Source organism: Prosopis cineraria, unplaced genomic scaffold, assembly GCF_029017545.1.
Source record: "Prosopis cineraria cultivar Desert tree isolate PC_DT_omini unplaced genomic scaffold, ASM2901754v1 PC119, whole genome shotgun sequence".
Lineage (NCBI taxonomy): Eukaryota > Viridiplantae > Streptophyta > Magnoliopsida > Fabales > Fabaceae > Prosopis > Prosopis cineraria.
Window position 1 is genome coordinate 37,940 of NW_026555446.1, and position 18,390 is coordinate 56,329.

The 18,390-nt window shown below is 29.9% G+C and overlaps 1 protein-coding gene across 2 annotated transcripts; it reads left to right on the forward strand.

Moving 5' to 3' along the window:
* Nucleotides 1-5,018: 5,018 nt before the first annotated feature.
* On the forward strand, nucleotides 5,019-9,846 carry LOC129295465 (3-hydroxyisobutyryl-CoA hydrolase-like protein 3, mitochondrial). Of its 2 annotated transcripts, XM_054933981.1 has the most exons (10): nucleotides 5,019-5,253; nucleotides 5,624-5,725; nucleotides 5,974-6,038; nucleotides 6,539-6,673; nucleotides 6,786-6,882; nucleotides 7,133-7,262; nucleotides 7,671-7,849; nucleotides 7,991-8,118; nucleotides 8,225-8,326; nucleotides 9,490-9,846. In XM_054933981.1, exons 1-10 carry the CDS (start codon nucleotides 5,034-5,036, stop codon nucleotides 9,589-9,591), a joined length of 1,260 nt encoding a protein of 419 aa, XP_054789956.1. In that variant the 5' UTR covers nucleotides 5,019-5,033; the 3' UTR covers nucleotides 9,592-9,846. The 2 variants fall into 2 exon arrangements, with proteins under 2 accessions (XP_054789956.1, XP_054789957.1); XM_054933982.1 differs by lacking the exons at nucleotides 5,019-5,253; nucleotides 5,974-6,038 and having other exon boundaries at nucleotides 5,654-5,725.
* Nucleotides 9,847-18,390: the final 8,544 nt, after the last annotated feature.

Below are 18,390 nucleotides of genomic sequence, written 5' to 3' on the forward strand. Positions count from 1 at the left end.
AGTAGGATGATTAAACTTATGAAAAGTACTCCAGATCTTTGTGATCGTGAATGTCTGTTGCTCAGATTGGAGACTCATATTTTTTGAACTAGTCTCATGGTGAGAATAAGAAAGTGAGCCTTCATCAGCAGATTGGCTCGCATTGAATACCTTGGTATGGCTTCCTTCTTGTTGGCCATTTCCCTCTCGGTTGGCATTCTTCTTATATTGTCTTAAAGCAGCCAACTCTTCTTCTTGTCTCTTCATGTGGTCACTAAGATTATATAGTAGATCCATCATTTGCCTCATGGTTGGCTCATCCTGCCTTAGTTGTGACTGTATGGGCTCGCCCTGCACAATTTGTTGCTGTGTGGGCTCTGGTTGTGGCAGTGAAGGTATGTCATTTCCTATTGGCTCTATAGAATCACCGGGAATTTCGCCACCTCTCCTAGTTTTGGACACCATCTCTCCCCTCCTAAAGGATGGAAGTCACATAATTAAGTTAACACTAATTTCAAGACAAGAAAAATAATGGAAAAGTATTATGATTTAATAATGCATATTGCCAATAAACTAGGTTAATGTATAACAATTTCATAATTTATAAGAATTTGAAACATGTAGCTCTGATACCAAAATTTGTAACACACCAATTTTTTTAATTATTTTTTTAATTTTTTTAGAATTATATCCTAAGTTAGATTTAATAATCATCTCTTACTAATTTTCTTACCTCTAAATATTATTTTTTTTAAATTTCTATTAATTCAAATTAACTATTAAAATTTAAATTAGGATGTTACACTTTTAGACTTAACTTAGCCTATTAAAATTAGCTCATTATGTTTGTAGAAAAAATAAGGAGAAGATTATATGCAAATCTCACCTGAGACAATTAACTATTTTATGATTCATTGACAATTAATTATTTTGGGCTAGAAAATTTTATATTTAATGGTATGGACTATACATATAATATACCTGCTAAATCACTTGGGCCCAAATAATGTTCTTTTAAACTTAACTTGCCTATTAAAATTAGCTCATTGTGTTTGTAGAAAAAATAAGGAGAAGATTATATACAAATTTTACTCGAGACAATTAATTACTTCATGATTCATTGACAACTGAGCTTAAAAAAATGACAAAGCTCAATTTTCAATAAACTTAAGAGTAATTACTTATTTTGAGAAGGACCTTAAAGTAATTCTTTTAAAGAAAAATTGGCTCATTATACTTGGAGAAAATTAGAGTTAAGTTGATTGGTTTGACTTTTTAGTTTTCTATATTATTCTTCATTGTAATGACAAACTAATCAAAGTATGATAGAAATGAATGTGGGTTCGTAAAATTAATCCTTGGTGGGTTTTTTCCAAGTTAACGATCTCGATAATCCCTTTAGGGTGATTTTGAGTTTGAGTCTTGTTAATAATAATAAAAAAACATATATTAAAAAGTTTCTCTCCAATTAGGAGTTGATAACTCCACTCAAATCCGAATGAACTAATAATACTCAATATTAAAAGACTTGCTTATACAAGGAGTAAATTATGTGCTACATACACAAATACTAAAATTTGAATCACCAATCACTTGTTGAAGTAGTGAGAGCTTCAACAGCTCAAACTAACTTTAGTTGGTAAATTTGATTGCAGCTTTAATTATGAACTCAAACTCTTTGATTAAAAAAATTAGACCTCATGTTTTTTTTTAATTTTCTTAAAATAATTCCCGCACATTTTATTGAATTTTTTGCAACCGTTTCATTTTTATCTCTTTTCAAAAATTTCAAAGAATTTAATGTTGATGGAACAAAAAAAAATTCAGGATTTAAATAAATGTTAGAAAAGTAAAGGCAACATTTGGGATTTTTAAAAAAGTTATTCAATTCATTCAAAAATGTAAGCCTTATTTTTTGAACGGAAGGAATATCACAAAAAAAATCTAATTTAATTTTTTTAATAAGAAACATCTAATTTTATTAATTATTAATGCTAATGGGTTTTGATTACAGGAAAACAGACCTAAAAACATTTTTTGGCTGAAATAGCCCAAAAACTTTAAGTTGATATTGTTTTTGGTAGAGGAAAATCTATATTAAAATAAAAAAATGGACCATTGTTTGGGAGAGGAAAATCTTTAAATGGCACTCAAATTTTTTGAGCGATTAGTTTCTAACGGGCTATGGGAATATTTTGAGAAAAAAAAAAAAAAGCTCATGCAATTAAACCAGAAACAAAACCCATGTTATATAGTCTCATAACATGGGCTGTTCTCTCTTTTTCTTATTCTTAAAAAAAGAAGAGGAAGAAGAAAGAAACGCATGTTTGCAAATAGAAGAAACAAAACTGATTTAATTGGGCTTGAGCTTGGGCTTTTCTCTACTTTTCTAGAAAAAGAAACAAAACTCGTGTAATTGGGTTTGGGCTTTTCTCTCTTTTTCTACAAATTGAAAAGACAGAAGATGAAATCAATAAAAAAAAGAACTCAGAGGAATGCACCTGAGATACTTTTTGGTATGGACCGGACATGATTCTTGCACTCTTGGTAATTAATTAATATTAATAATTGAAAACTAGAAGTAGGCCTTTGTAGTAATTGAAGGGGGAATTCGAAACGTAGTAGACTAGTAGTGAGTACAATGAACCTGTCATAATATTCACATCTGGTGAACACTGTTGATAATGACAAGTGACAATAAAGTAGCCAACACTGAATAAACTTAACTAATTGTTCCAGACAAAAAGGGACACTTAAGCAATTGTTTATATTTATCATATTATTAATAAAAAATTATATTTTATTTGAATAATTAAATAAATAATATTTTTATATATTTAAGAACAAAAGTATATTATATATTAAAAAAATGCATTTAGAAATTAAATGTTCAAAAATATCGGTCATTTTTAATGTTTTAAAGTGTAATTAAATTATTTTCTTAAAAATTCCCATAATAAATAAATCATTTTAATTTATATTTATTTTTAAGTAAAATATTTTATTAAATAAAAATAAATATAAAAATATACTATTAATTGAAAGATCATAAACTAATTTATTAGGAGGTATGATTTATTTAACAATGCCTAATATTTTTATCATAAACTAATTTATTAGGAGGTATGATTCATTTAACAATGCCTAATATTTTTAAATGTAAAGAGTATTTAACATATAAAATTGTATCAATTTAATTATTGCATCCGACTGACTCAATTTTTTTTTTTATACACAACTCAATATTATATCGATCCTGTGCGAGCTAGTTGGGCTAGGCATCAGGCGGATCATCTCCTGCCCTGCCTTACCTAGCTTACCTAGCCCAAAATACACACGTACATATACATACATACATACATACATACATACATACATACATATATAATACCTCAGTTGAATAATGTAAGATATTTTTTTAGAAGTTGTATGTTAAAAAATGTAAAATATTTTTACTCTTTTAAGATGTAATTATTATTTTTTTAAAAGTACTCCTATTGATAAATAATTTTATACTTATTATAGTTATTTAATAAGGGTAGATGTAAAAATATTTATTGGAGTAAAATTTAGTTTAAAATGTTTTATATTTCTGAGCAGAAGGGGCGTATTATTTGTTTTGTAGTATTATTTTTTCTTAGTATTTTTTATTATTATATTATTTTAATTATTATTATGGATATTTTATTATTTTGTATGATTTCAAAAATTTTTAGTTTTTTTTCAAAATTTTTATTGATTTTTCCAAATTTATAATTTTCTAATTATGTAAAAATAATAGATAATTTTATGCTAAAAATTTATAAAAAAATATTATTTTCAATCCTAAAATTAGTTTTATAAGAAATATATTTTAAATAATTACAAATATATTTTTTATTAATAAAAATATTTTTTATATTAAGTTAAGCCATACAAGATCCAACCTTTTAGGGAGGCTTGGTGCCTGAACTATCACATCAGGTACTTGGCATATATGCGGTCCTATCTATCTTGCATCTTAAAATTATGTTTGATATGTAAAATATTAAATAATTTTTTTTTTTTTACAATTATTATGATATGGTAATACTTGTGGAGTCAGAAATAAGGGTCGAGCTTGACGGGCTGCCCGTTTAAACCCATTTTAATAAGGATTTAAGCTTAAAAATTTGACATTTTTTAGGGTAACCGGGCTTTTAAGCCCAGCCCTTTTAAACCCTAGAAAAACGGGCTTGGGCCCGGGCGGACTATTCATAAAGTATTGTTTTCACCTCTTTTCAGATAATGTGCAAACATTGATTTGTATTTTGTACCTTGGTTGAATTGTTTTGTGCCATTTTATAGTAATTTTTATATTTTATCTTGTGATATATGTATAGATATATATTTGATAATAAAACAATTTAATCAATAATTATTGTAGGTGATGATGAAGAAGCTATAGAAATAATTAATATTGAACCTCCGCCTCCATTTTTCACAAGTGGACCTACATCTGAGAGTTTTAATATTTTATTTATGAATGATAATGAGAGAGATCTTGATTAAGATTGATGATGATGTTTGCTTTCATCTTATTTGGACTTTTAATTTTTTTATTCATTTTTAGATTATGTGAGAATTTGGTTTGATATATGTTAAATTTTAAAATATTCTAAATAAATTTTAATATTGACTTTTGTTTTATTTTATTTTATTTTTATCCGGGCTTACGGGTCTGGCCCTGACCCCTATGAATAAGGACCGAGTTTCAATTTTAGGATAAAATTAAGGTAACTGAACTTTAGGACCTAGGCTCATAAAAGTTGGGCCTATAAGGGCCGAGTTTATATGGATTAGGCCCGTTCATTTATCAACTCTAAATATATGCAATAGTTATATGCTACTGTGTTTGATGGTTGATGTTTATCTAGAGAATATTTGAGTACCCAATTTTAACCTTCAACGACACAACCAAACAGTAGCAACTCTACGTAATATGAACCAACAAGCAGGGGCAGAAACGTCAAAATGGCGAAGAAATATCAATATTCGTAGACTTGCGATTTACTGTGATCAATCACCAGAAAAGCATGCGAAGCATACTTGGTGGTGGTGGAGCTTCTCTTCGTGTTCTCAGTTTCCTCTGTTACTCTTCTCTCTCCAAATCCAACAAACCATCGCCTTCCTTTCTCCGTCCCATTGCTACGATGGCTTCTTCCATCGAAGAGTTTGTGAAAGGCAGCGTTCATCCGAACGGCGTCGCTGTTATCACCCTTGATCGCCCCAAAGCCCTCAACGCCATGAATCTGGGTTTCCCTTTTCCTCCTTTTCTTTCGTCGTGTTATCACTCTAACTATCATGCTTCTTGCTGATTTTACCCAATTGTTATGAAAATGATGTGGAGCTTGTGACTTACTGCTAAGTAGAAGGGGTATGAATTATATTAGTTGTCATGCAATGTAGTGGGTCATAATATCGGGATCTTTTATCGACGCTAGGAAGAATGATGTTTTGAGATTTTGAAGATACCCTGCTTGATTTTATGCATTGGGAATATGGCGTGTTTCTTTCTTTGCTTTCGAATTACGATTTCAAATTTATCTTGTTTAGGATTAAAATCAAGTACTTCTCTTCCGCTATAAGATTTATTTTTTCCTTGACTTGGACAATTTTTAAGCAGATATGGATTTAAGATTTAAAAGTTACCTTGATGAGTGGGAATCGGATCCTGGAGTCAAATGTGTTCTTGTTGATAGCAGCTCTTCTCGTGCCTTTTCTGCGGGTATGATAGAGTAAAATCATAATATTCTTCTCTTTTAATCAATATTGTATTTAGGCATATTATGTTGTTTAATGTACATTGAAGTTAGCCTTTTGATGAGAATATCGAAGCTAGCCTTTCATGCAGACAGTAGTTTTTGGGCTGCCCTCCTTAAATTATTATTTTTTATTTGTAATTTTGTTTAGATTACATGCTATTTGTTGAATGTTATGGCAGGTTTTGAGAGTTACCGTAGTTTATCTGTGCAGGAATGGATATCAAAGGGGTTGCTGCTGAAATACAAAAGGACAAAGGCACTCCTCTAGTGCCAAAGGTTTAATTATTGTTTTCTCCTCAAGTGTATTGAGATATCTTCATGTGATTGTAAATATCATTTGTGCATCATTGTGTATACTATTGTAGTCATCTTCTTCCAAAGCTTATTACGTCAAAATGATGGGAAGATATGCTACTTATTCTCGACATAGGAGGAAACTCGAATTTAGAAATATTTTAGTTTTATATATCCTCTGACTTTCATTTGTCTATTTTTTTTTCTGACATTGTATTTATCTTCTCTTCGTATATTTTGGACTCCTTATGTATACCTCAAGAGTATCATACAAGTTGGACATTTGTCATTTTCTCTCTCTTAACTTTCTCCCACTTTTTCCTTCTTCATCCTTTTTTCCTCTGATTTGAAATTGCCAAATTACATCTTTTTAAAGGATGCTATGTTGACATTATGTCAAATCTGTTTTCCTGCATCTTGCATTACTGCATTACCTGTTGGTATAATGTGAAAACTATGTCTTGTTATTCTGAATGCTTCAGGTCTTTGCTGCTGAGTATTCTTTGATTTGCAAAATTTTCGAGTACAAGAAACCATATATAAGTCTCATGGATGGTGTAACAATGGGTTTTGGTATCGGTCTGTCTGGTCATGGTCGCTTTCGAATCATAACAGAGGTATGCTGACCTTGTGTGGGGGCCTTGTTTTGTGATATTATGTTATATAATATATACATAAAATGACAATTTTAGATATTGTTACACCTATTTTTTTCATGTCACTTTTCAGAGAACTCTTCTTGCAATGCCAGAAAATGGAATAGGCTTGTTCCCAGATGTAGGTTTTGCTTATATTGCAGCACAAAGTCCAGGAGAAGGATCTGTAGGTATGTTTTTATTACTTTAGGGTACGGGGTTCCTCTTTGTGTATTGCATTTGTTAGTCAAGCTAATCAAGATCAGAAGGGTGGTCAAATTATGCTTCCTTGTTCTTCTTACTTTTCCCCTTTCCCCTTCTTTTGTGAGCTATTTTATTCTAACTTTTCCCTTAAAATACTCACCACATGACAAAGCAGAAGTATCTAGGTGTGGCGTGCATAATGACAGGTTCTTCCACTTGCTTTATGTTTAATTGCAGGTGCATATCTTGGATTGACTGGAAAAAGGATATCTACTCCTTCAGATGCTATATATGTTGGACTAGGAACACATTATGTGCCATCTGGAAAGTTAGGTTTATTCAAGGAGGCCCTTTTGGCGACAACCTTGTATGTCTCAACATGATCCTTTTATGACTTCATATTTTCCCCTGGGAAGAGTGAGGAAAAACTTGATAAATGAGAAATTTTCATTTTACATACTCATGGGAGTTTCTCAACGGTTGCTTTTATTATTGGGCTCTGTGGAATTCGGAAACCCATTATAGTTTAAAGACACTTCTTTCTATTAACTTTTCAATTAGATTAGATCCATGGAATATTTCTTAGAAATATTTGTTTGGGTATAATAGTTAAGTGATCAAGTAATGCATACAGTTCACAATTCACTAACTAGGTATAAGCTTGTTCTGTGAAAAATATATTAAGTTGTCGGATACATTCTGGAATGCAGCATTTGTAAGTATACATATGAATTTTAAAAGATGAACATCTTAACGAAGTCCATTGATTATACAGTTCTGAGGATCCACATCAGGATATCATATTACTTTTGGCAAGATATGAGTCCAACCCTGAGTCTGAGGCACAGTTGAAGCAGCTTTTACCTCAAATAATTTCATCCTTCGGATCAAATAAATCAGTTACTGAGACAATTGAAGAGCTTAAAAAGCACCAAGCAAGTGATGATTCCACCGGTATGCTTATTGACCATGTTTGTTCATGTCATACCGCAATTAGCATTGTGTCTGTCAAAAGTGTTCAAAGTAGTTTTCTGTTTTGTTACTTGTTTTTCCAGTTTCTGAACTGTGATATCATTTGTCTATTTCTTTTTCTAGTTGTGGAGTGGGCTAATGAAGCCCTACAAGGTCTAGGTAAAGGTGCTCCTTTTTCACTTAGCTTAACGCAAAAGCACTTTTCGAGAGTGGCCTCTGCTCTAGGACAAAATGATAATGAATTATCCTCAGTGAGTATGCAATTGTTGGATTCATTATGTTTAGCTTTCTTTTAATGGTTTGTGTAATGATGTAATCACTCTTCTTTTATATTTGGCTGCATTTTTGCAAATTCAGTTACGCGGCGTTATGAAAAGTGAGTATCGCATTGCCTTAAGGTCTGCTCTTCGACATGATTTTGCAGAAGGTGTTAGAGCTGTATTGGTGGACAAGGATCAGGTTCCTTCTTATTTTAACTCCATAATTTTAATTTGGTAGAAATCGTTTGGCATGTAAAATGAAATAGAGTAGAAAGGAAAATAAAACGAAAGAAGTGTTTTTGTTAATGAGAAATGCTCTTGGTACTCTTGAATTAAACGGTAATTAGGAAAGACAGTTCCTATTAGTTAATCATGGTAAGTATATAATAGATGTTACATATCTTGTTTTGTATGTAGCAAAGAATGCTTTTCCACCATTGTTACTATCTGACTTGTCGAGAAACCGTAGCACCATCATTTCAGCTAACTACGACAGTGGAGGTTCAATTTACCTATCTGAAAATAAGTGTCAGCAACTTGTGTTGCGTGGACGCATCAGATGTTGGTCAAATCATTCAAAACCATGCCTGTTTTCTGAGCTCTAAAAATCCTTCTTGAAAATCTTCAAGTATTTAGAGTTGAAAGCAATGTTTTTAGAACCAGACTGGAAATGCCAGCGGTTCACAGTTCGTATAGTCCAATCGGTAACGTAATAGTTAAATTAAAAAAATTATATATGTATATAATAATCTAAATATAATAAATAAACATGAAATTACTGCTTAACTTAAAAATCAAACCAAATATTTTAAGTTTATCATAACTTAACAAACCAAACATCAAATGATTAAAAAAATTGGTCATTTTGTTAAAAAAATGGAAAAAAAGAAAAAGGGCATTTTTTTTAACAGTCCGGTTTTTAAAAACCATATATGATTTCTGGCTTGATCCCAGTTCTCGGTCTGACATCAGGTTTAAAGCAGCCTAACCCTCCAAATGGTTTTTTCATACTGACTGAGCTGAAATCCAGACTAATCGATGGTCTGGCCATCCAGTTTAGTCTGATTTTTTAATCTTTGGTTGAAAGTAATTGTAGTCGGTCCTAATAGTTCCTTCTTTGTAATAGACGAGGAATCCTGATTGTCTTGCTTTCTTTCCTCGTTACGCTATTGGAATATGTGGTTTACAGTTTACTATGTACTACTACTACCACTACAAGTATTTGGGTAAGTAACATATTTTCTCATGCATTGTAAGGTGTATGAAGAATGAGTTGAATGTTCGTGACTTGTAAATAATATGGCCTATGATAGATTTTATTTGATATATATTGATATTGCTGATATGTGGATTCTCTTGCAGAACCCGAAATGGGAGCCATCAAGTTTGGAGGCAGTCAACGAGAAAGAAGTCGAATCTGTCTTCGAACCTTTGGGACCAGAGATTGGCGAGTTGAGTTTGTAATGTGTGGATGGGATTGCACTCTCCTCTGGATTTACCAAATCGATGGAAGTGATCAAATAAGCAGATGAAGTTGTTATTCTTTTTTTTTTTTTGTACACATTTTTCTTGCCTTGTTCTCTCACCTTGATGATGAAATATGGATCGGGTGATGATATAGCAGATCGAAGGACCATGACTTTTAGTATTACTAAAAGCTGTTTTCTTATCTGTTAATTATTACCGTTGCCGCAATTCAAGTCGTGTTACGATGGATTACTTTCATAGCTTTCACTCTTTTTCTTGGGCATGAATTGACGGTATTTATGTAAAAGCGCCTAAACTACTACAATATCCTCTTGAAGAACCTATCTAACATTTTATCTTCAGTACTATTTGTAAGAAACAATTTATATTTAAATTTTAACTGTAAGTTGTTTATTATAAATAAGCTTGGAGGTAGTACGAATTTTGTTGAATTACGTCTCAAGAAACAGGTTCAGTTTAAAAAAAATCAATTGAAAAAAGATTAATGGTGATTTTTGTCTTAAAACTATTCATGTCGGATTTGCTGGTATCCTAAACTTGAATTTGAGTTATTTTCATCCTAAAATGTTCGAATTCGTGTGTTTCATTATCTTACCATTTACATGTTGCTTGTTGACTTTTAAGTACATAATTTTGCACATCTAGCTCCTTTTCTTATACTCCTGTGATCTTATTTAAAAGTTACTTCTAACATATTTTATCAGTATCAAGAAAAATTTAAAATTCATTAACTCTATCTTAAAATTTAATAAATTTTTAACTTTACCCCTATTAAATATACATAATTCAATAACATATTTTTTCTTTTCAAAATTCAATGGAGGGTAAAAGAGAAAATTTATGATAAAAATTTAATTACATAGTTTATAAATAGGACTAAAAAAAATATTCTTTCTCTACCTATAAATTGTTGGATAGAGAGGCACAGCGGAAGATTAAAATTTTAAAGTCCCTATCTTGATATGGACCGAACGAACTCGTTTAAGTTAAGGTAGATAGAAGAGTTATTTTTTTAATTCTTTAAAATTAGCACACGTTTAGATCTCAGGAGCTGACAACGTAGATCTGCTCCTTCTACTGGTATCCACATGAACAGCTCCCTAACTCAAACATCGTGCTAGCGCTCTCGGCATCCGTTCTTCTTTGAACGTTAATTTTTCTTTCTATAGGGTGTTTTGTAGCTCTTAGAGTGTTTTTGCCGTCAGAACTTTTTAAACTCTCTCTCTCTCTCTCCCTTTATAAGGACGTCCCTATCTATATATAGTATATAAATAAGGATTTTGTCTTTCACTTAAAAGTTTAAGAAAATTTAATTAAATTTATCTCATAAATTTAATTCATAATATCATATCTAATTTAAATTTATCTTATAAATTTAAATTATAAAACTAACATGATATTCTCTCTTATCATGTTAGTTATTAAATTTAATCTCATATAAAATTAAATTTAAAACTAACATAATATAATATAATATATATCACACACACACACACACATATATATATATATATTATATTATCTATATTTAATTTTATATATCATATATATCTGATATATATATATATATATATAAAATTATATTTTGAATTTTATATTTTATATAAATATTTATCAAATAAATATTTAAATATATATATATATATATATATATTCATTCACCCTATATTATATTTATTGAATCTAGACATATTCTAAATTCAACGAACTTGAACATTATAACTCGAGTTGGGTCATTCTTGTGTGTAATCCTGTAGGCCCATATGAAATTGACAGTAGGCTAATTACACTATTAGCCCACAAGTTACAAGTGACCTCTAACAAGACATTGCAACTACCCAATTCACATGGAAATCGATGATCCAATCTAACCTATCATGTAACCATATCACATTCCTTTTGTCATGCAATATTTCGATCAAGTATGAGACATGGAATTGTCATTCTCCATTACCTGACCATTACTTTCTCAATCTCTGAGTAGACTGACAATAGCAATGGAAAAATCTTTTTCATTGTAGTATGGTCATATATTTTCTCAATCTTATTAATCGAGAGGCCCAGTAATACCTCTCATTTAATGTGAGGGACAAATTTCATCTTGACCACTCATATTCCTATGCATGAATATTACTAAACTCAATCATAGCCTTTATAATCACCCGGTCAAAGGTGACTTTTGACTAGGTTAAAGTTCAGTGGTCATCATGTAGGAATTCATGATGATCTCAGGTCAAAGGGCTTAGTGATATAGTTATATATGAAATAAGCTTATGACTTGTACCATGCAGCTTTTTCATAGCGGGTCAGTCTAACATCTTATACTCTTTCAAGTGTCTATAACTTTAATTTGTACCTCTATAATTAATCAAAGTTATACCAATCTTGTTTCATCTATGATCTCTCAAAGATAACGACTAGGAACATTTAGGATAATCACTATAGTTTATTCAGGAATATAGTTATCATATTGAACATGCAATTGTTATGATAACAAAAGAAAAAATTTATTATATAATAATATGTATAGTATAATGATTAGTCCTGAGACACAATTTCTAACATAAATAGGATTAGAGGGAGTATTTTTTCAGACTAAAGTGACAATAGTTACAAGCGGTAAATGAATAGTTTAGAATACTTGTAAGCCTAGCATGAATAGTCTGATGGCAAAAATGACTTATAATTCTTATAAAAAAAAATGGGTATGCCATGAGACTTCATAACGCTAAAGTTGTCCGCTTTTCCCAAAGTCAAGGCCGCACATCCACCATAAATTGGTATTGAAACAAGGAAAAATTAGGCCTTTTGGCTGTTAAAAAGAATTTAGTTTCAATCTCTCCTTCAAAACTTTTGGGGAACATTTCTGAATTTGGATGCATCAAATTAAATGTCGATAGTTCAGTCAATTAGAAAGATGCTGCCTGTACGGATCTTATTCATTATGAGTATGGTGATTGGATTAAAGGCTTAAGCAAATATCTTGGTTTCTTGAATTTTGGAGCATTCTCGAAGGTCTTATATCATCTTTTGTTGGAAGGGAAATTTTTTTTAATATCAATATTGTTTTCAGATTTAATAAATTGTTTTTTTCCTGTCAGCAGCTGATCCATGGACGAAACATAGAAAGATACGAGTAATAACCTTAAAATTTGATTCAAGGTAGTATATGAGAGCATAAAAGGGATTACTGCATATCTAGACCATTAAATTAAATGTGGTAATTTATATTTAATAATTTTTAAAAATATAAATTTAATTTAAACGGTTTAAATTTATAGTAAAAAAAATAGTGAAAAGAAACTCAACTCCAAATTGTTACTCAAAGTATTCTGGGTATCTTTAAAGTGTGAGGTGACGTTCTGGACATTAAAAAACTGGGTTACCAAACAAGCCCTTAAAATCCGAGAATGCCTCCGAGTATTGTTTCAGCGATGGTGTCAATGTGTGCCCCTTTATTGGTTCTGTTTCCCTTTGTCCATTTTCCTCAGATTCATGGAGTTGGGCGGTCCTCAACTATTCGTGGGATTCACTACTCGCGTATGAGCGTAGCGAACCCCTGGCCACTTGTGAGAAATTTTGCAAATAATCTACCAATTATCTTTATGAGTTACTTAGGCCATACTTGATATCTTAAAATTATAAGAAAAGAAATGAAATCAGATATGAAATTGTCTAATTAACTTATTTGATATGCCTTAGTTACTTTCTTGAAGGAATCTGATTTTATCAAAATTAATGGAATTCAATTTGATTGTAGATGTTATAAAATCTACCAACTTAATGTGGAATTGATCGATATGTCATTAAAAAGAATTAAAATAAAGGGTATTTTAAATTTTAAAAGCACTTTTTTTTCTTTTTTGACTGCTATGTTTTACAGTAAAAAATAAAATAAAGAGTATTTTGATTTTTTATTTTAAATACATATATTTATTAAAATTATATAAGAATTCTATTTTCATATCAAACACACTTTTAAAACTTAATTTAATTTCATTTTTGATTTCAATTCTGATTTAATTTCAATTATAAAAAAAAACTCTTTCATCATACCAAATAGGATCTAAGGAGGAGTTTTGTGCAATGTTCCAAGAATTAGATTAGACTGGCCAATTTAATCGGTTGAACTAGAGTTCAATCTTATTATCACTAACATATAAGAATATAACTTGAATTTTAAATGATAAAAAATGAAAAATAAAAGAATGACATAAAGTAAAAACAAGAAAAAGATAAATTCTTATATCTCTAATTAGCCATGAATAAATAAAATTGATATCTTCTTTGCAATTGTAAGGTCATCGTTCTTTCTAAATAATTTCAAATGTTACCATGCATGCCATTTGGACAAACCATCTCTATATATATGCCAAAAACAAAAAATCAACTATTCTTTAACTTTATGCAATGAACTAATTTAATATAATGTGGTGCTGATAATGCGTTATAAAAGTATTGAGGAAAATATGAACAATATGATAGAAGCAAGAGAGAAGTGTAGAGATAGGAAATGGGGGAGATTGTTCACATTCATGTAAATTTTTATATACTTTCTGTGTTGTAAGTTTCTATTTCTAAGCCTTCAACCTTATCCAATAGTTACAATTCTATAAATAAATTTTTTTTATGTTATTATAAAATATAAAATTATCAAAGATTATAGGAATAAATATTACAAGACTGTCCATTTAAGTTGTATAGAATATAATGATATTAATCATCAAATATTTCTTTTCGAGTGCAATGGGAAAATTCAATAGCTCAAAGGAAAAAATTGTATAAGGTTCTGCAATAAAACTTAAAAGCAGAAACCAAGAAAAATTACATCAAAGACCTATAAGTAGAAAAGAATCTTAAAGTGTAATTAACAATAGCACTAATCTAGGAAAGAACACTTTCAGATACAAAAACTTCAGCAATGAAAACGCGTTTGTTCCCTATATTTTAAAGTTTCTAACAAGTAAAACTCAGCCCAATCTTTCAAGAAGTATTTAGCTAAGAATTATGCAGGCACTCTATGAACCAGGATTGTAAATCGTTACCCAAAAAATTAGTGCAAATGTTAGTTAAAAGTATTTTTTTGCCAAACAAATGTAGCAAAAGGACAATTTGTAAGGGCATGATTGATATTTTCAACATCAAAATTGTACAAAAAAACAACTTTTGAGCTAGGGATATCTTTCTTCTTTGCCATTTTGAATTAGTAAGGAGTTTATTCTTAAACATTAACCAAACAAAAGTATGGACCTTCTGACCATTGGTAGCTTCCACACTTTAGGCCAAGTTCTATCAGTTGGATTTCATCAATTTTTTTTTTACCAACTTTAAAAACTTACATCTTAAGCCTGTTTAAAGACATTCTTTTATTGCTAGACTTTTAAACAAGATTGGGAAAATATCATGTGAAAGGGCAATATTTTATATCAAAGAGGGATCCTAAAATTATGAAATTGCTCTACAACTTCTTAGTACTTATTTGAAAATAAGTTTTTTTATAGAAAAAGATCTAATTACCCCTAAAGTTTAAAATAATAAAGTATTGGGCTTTTGATAACAATCCATTCAAAAATAAAAAAGTAAAAAAAAAAAATCTAATCAAATGGGTTGAACTAGACTAATGTTAATCTTACATAAATAAGCATTCATTCGCATTTCAACAATAATTCATTTGTAATTAATAACAACCATTCAAAAATAAACAAAGTTAAAAAGCTTGATAGGATAGATTGAATTAGACATTTGTATAAATAAATATTCATTCAAGTTTTGACAACAAATCAATCTTAATTAACACAGGCACCCATTTAGAAATAGACAAGTTAAAAAAATTAATATGACATGTTAAATTGGATAAATGTTAGTTTTGTATAAATAAATATTTATTGAAATTTAATAACAATTTATTTATAATTAACACAAACTCATTTAGAAAGGAAAAAATCAGAAAAATTGATAGGAAGATGTTAATAATGCAAATATTTGTGGTTTTTAAATCACAGAAATCTACATGGAACAAAATGACTGAACTTGATTGGTTAATGCAACCACATATAAGACTCTCCATCAATGAAAATCAACATTTGCATTTTCGTATATATGCTTGGTTTGGCACCAATCCTCTCATTAGTTTGGCCTCAAATCCCCACAGCACTTGAGGAATTAGTTCAACAACTCCTGGAACGATTCGTTACTGAGACATTTTCGTCTCTTCCCTTCCTCCTTCAACTCCCATTATTCCTCTCTGCGATCTCTCTTGCCTTCCTCCATCCATCTGAGAACTGATTCGAGGCGTGGATTCAAGCATTGGAATCGACTAGTAGTTGCCTTTTCTTTCATTAAGAGGAGTGGTTAGGTCTTCCACTGATATTTTCCCAATAAGATTATGTCAGGTTAGGATTTTGCAAGTTCCAAGGGTGGCCTCGGGTGTAGGGTTTAATTATACCCTCATACTTGAGGCCCTAAAGTTTAGGCCTACAATACACACATATAGAGTCTCTCCCTCCGCCGCGCATTTTAGAAAGATTTTTAATTCTTAATATAGAATATTTGATAGGTATTAATTAAAAAAATTTCAACAAAAACCCTTAACTATATTAATTTAAATTTAAAATCTCTAAATTTTTAAAATTTTATTACAATCTAAGAATATTAATTTGATATTAAATTTAAAAAAAATGATAAAATTATCTTTATTTAAATTAATATTAAAGCTGTCCTACTTCACTTGTTCATTTCTCTAAAATAAAAATCAAGTGAAAGTCTAACAATGAACAAGTGAAATAGAGCAATGAACAAGTGAAGTCAACTAATGAATGATTATCCTTAAGTAAATAAACAACATACAATATAGAAATTAACAAATTATTTTAAAATCATTTAAACACTTAAAATGAAAATAAATTAATATTAACAACATTTCTTAAGGAAATTAACAACATTTTATGTAAGTAAATTAATAAAAAGTAGGAAAGTTCTAATATTAATTTAAATGAGGGGCCATGTTGTCATTTCTATAAAAAATTTAATATCAAATCAATATTCCTAAATTGTGGTATAATTTTAAAAATTTAGAGGCTTTGAATTTAAATAAGTGTGGTCAAAGAGTTTTTATTGACATTCTTCCTATTAATTATGTTTTTTAATATTATTTTAATTTAAATTTATTAATTATGAGAGAGAAGATAGTACAAATTTAAAATTTTTTTATGTAAATATGGGTATAATTAGAAGTTCATTGTATTGTGGGACACAGTTAATAATTTAACTATTTTTCTTTGATTTTAGGAAGAATGTAAAATAATTAGAAGTGTTTTATAATAAAGATTAGAAGGAGTATTTGTCTAGTCAAAGCCTAATATCTTATTGACTAATTTTCATCTTTGGGGATGGCAAGTATGATTTTTTTATTTCGAAAATAATATTTAAGAATATCAAGGGCATGAATCCAAATTTTTGGTAAAAAAACTAAATTCAAAACCACCATAATTTTACACCTTTCCACATTTTTGCGTTGCAATTATCAAAACCTAAATAATAAATTCATTATTAAAGACCTTCAAATTTATGCAGTAGCTCTTAAACTTTTACATGTCAAAATTCTAATTTTTCTTCTCATTTGCAAATTTTTCTTATTTTTTTCTACCACCGCTCACTATGCCAAACAGTAGTTCTTTCATAAACAAAATTTACAAGAAAACATGCAAAAATACGTGAGAAATCAATTTCTCACTACTTTTCTCATGGAAGAAAGACCATAGGCATACTACAGGCCACAACTAATTAATGAAGCCAAGCTTATTCTACATGCATGCAACCCAGCCTTGAAAGTCAGTCTGCAGATCTTGTCCCTCCCCCCCACCCCCCTGGTAAAGAAAAAGTTTACTTGGACTCATTTGAACTAAGATATGTCTCCAGATTAAAAAATGTTTACAGAGATATATACATATCCCATTGTCTGTCAACAAAATTCTCACATCCAATGACATATGTAGGGGAAAAGTGGTGCTCCCTCCAGTTGCATTGGTCCCAAGAATTTTTTTTTATTTTGCTTGTAAAAAAATGTAAACATCAGTGTTAATTCCCCCATATTCTAGGTAGTTTTTAATTTTGTCCCAACATAGTTGTTTCCGGAATCATCCTTGCTCACTTTAGTAGCGGAATTTGGACCCTAAATCTTGTGAGTTTCTGACCAAATCCTTACTAACTGAATCAATTTTTATCTTGTCGTTCTTTCTCTATTTGTGTATGTATTTAGGTATTCTCATATTAGAAATAATTTTATTTAAAACATGATTGAATATTAAATATAAATACTTTTTTCAGTAAATATTCGTTACATTGTGAAGGACTAATCTTTTTTGTTAGACCTAACTTTCATTGCCTTCTATTTGTATATGTTAATCTCACCTTAATCTAACGTGTTAAGGCCCATTTTAGGCCCATGAAAATTTTCTCAATAACACTTGCCCTTTTTTTTTGTGCAGCGTAAATTTATTGTTGAAACAACAATATTTCTTTTCTGATAACCTTTCCAAAGATAAATAAAAAGGAGGTTAAGGATTTAAACACTTTAATTTGATGTATAAAAAGTACAATTTATTGTCATAAAACTATTGGTCACAAAATAATTAATGCAAATACATGGATCCTAAAATCTTATTTTCATAATTGCTTCAGGTGCTTTCTGCTATACATTGAACAATATGCCCACATAGAAAAGTGACACAAATCATCTAAAGTAAGAATTTTGCAAACTTTTCTAAAATAATCAAT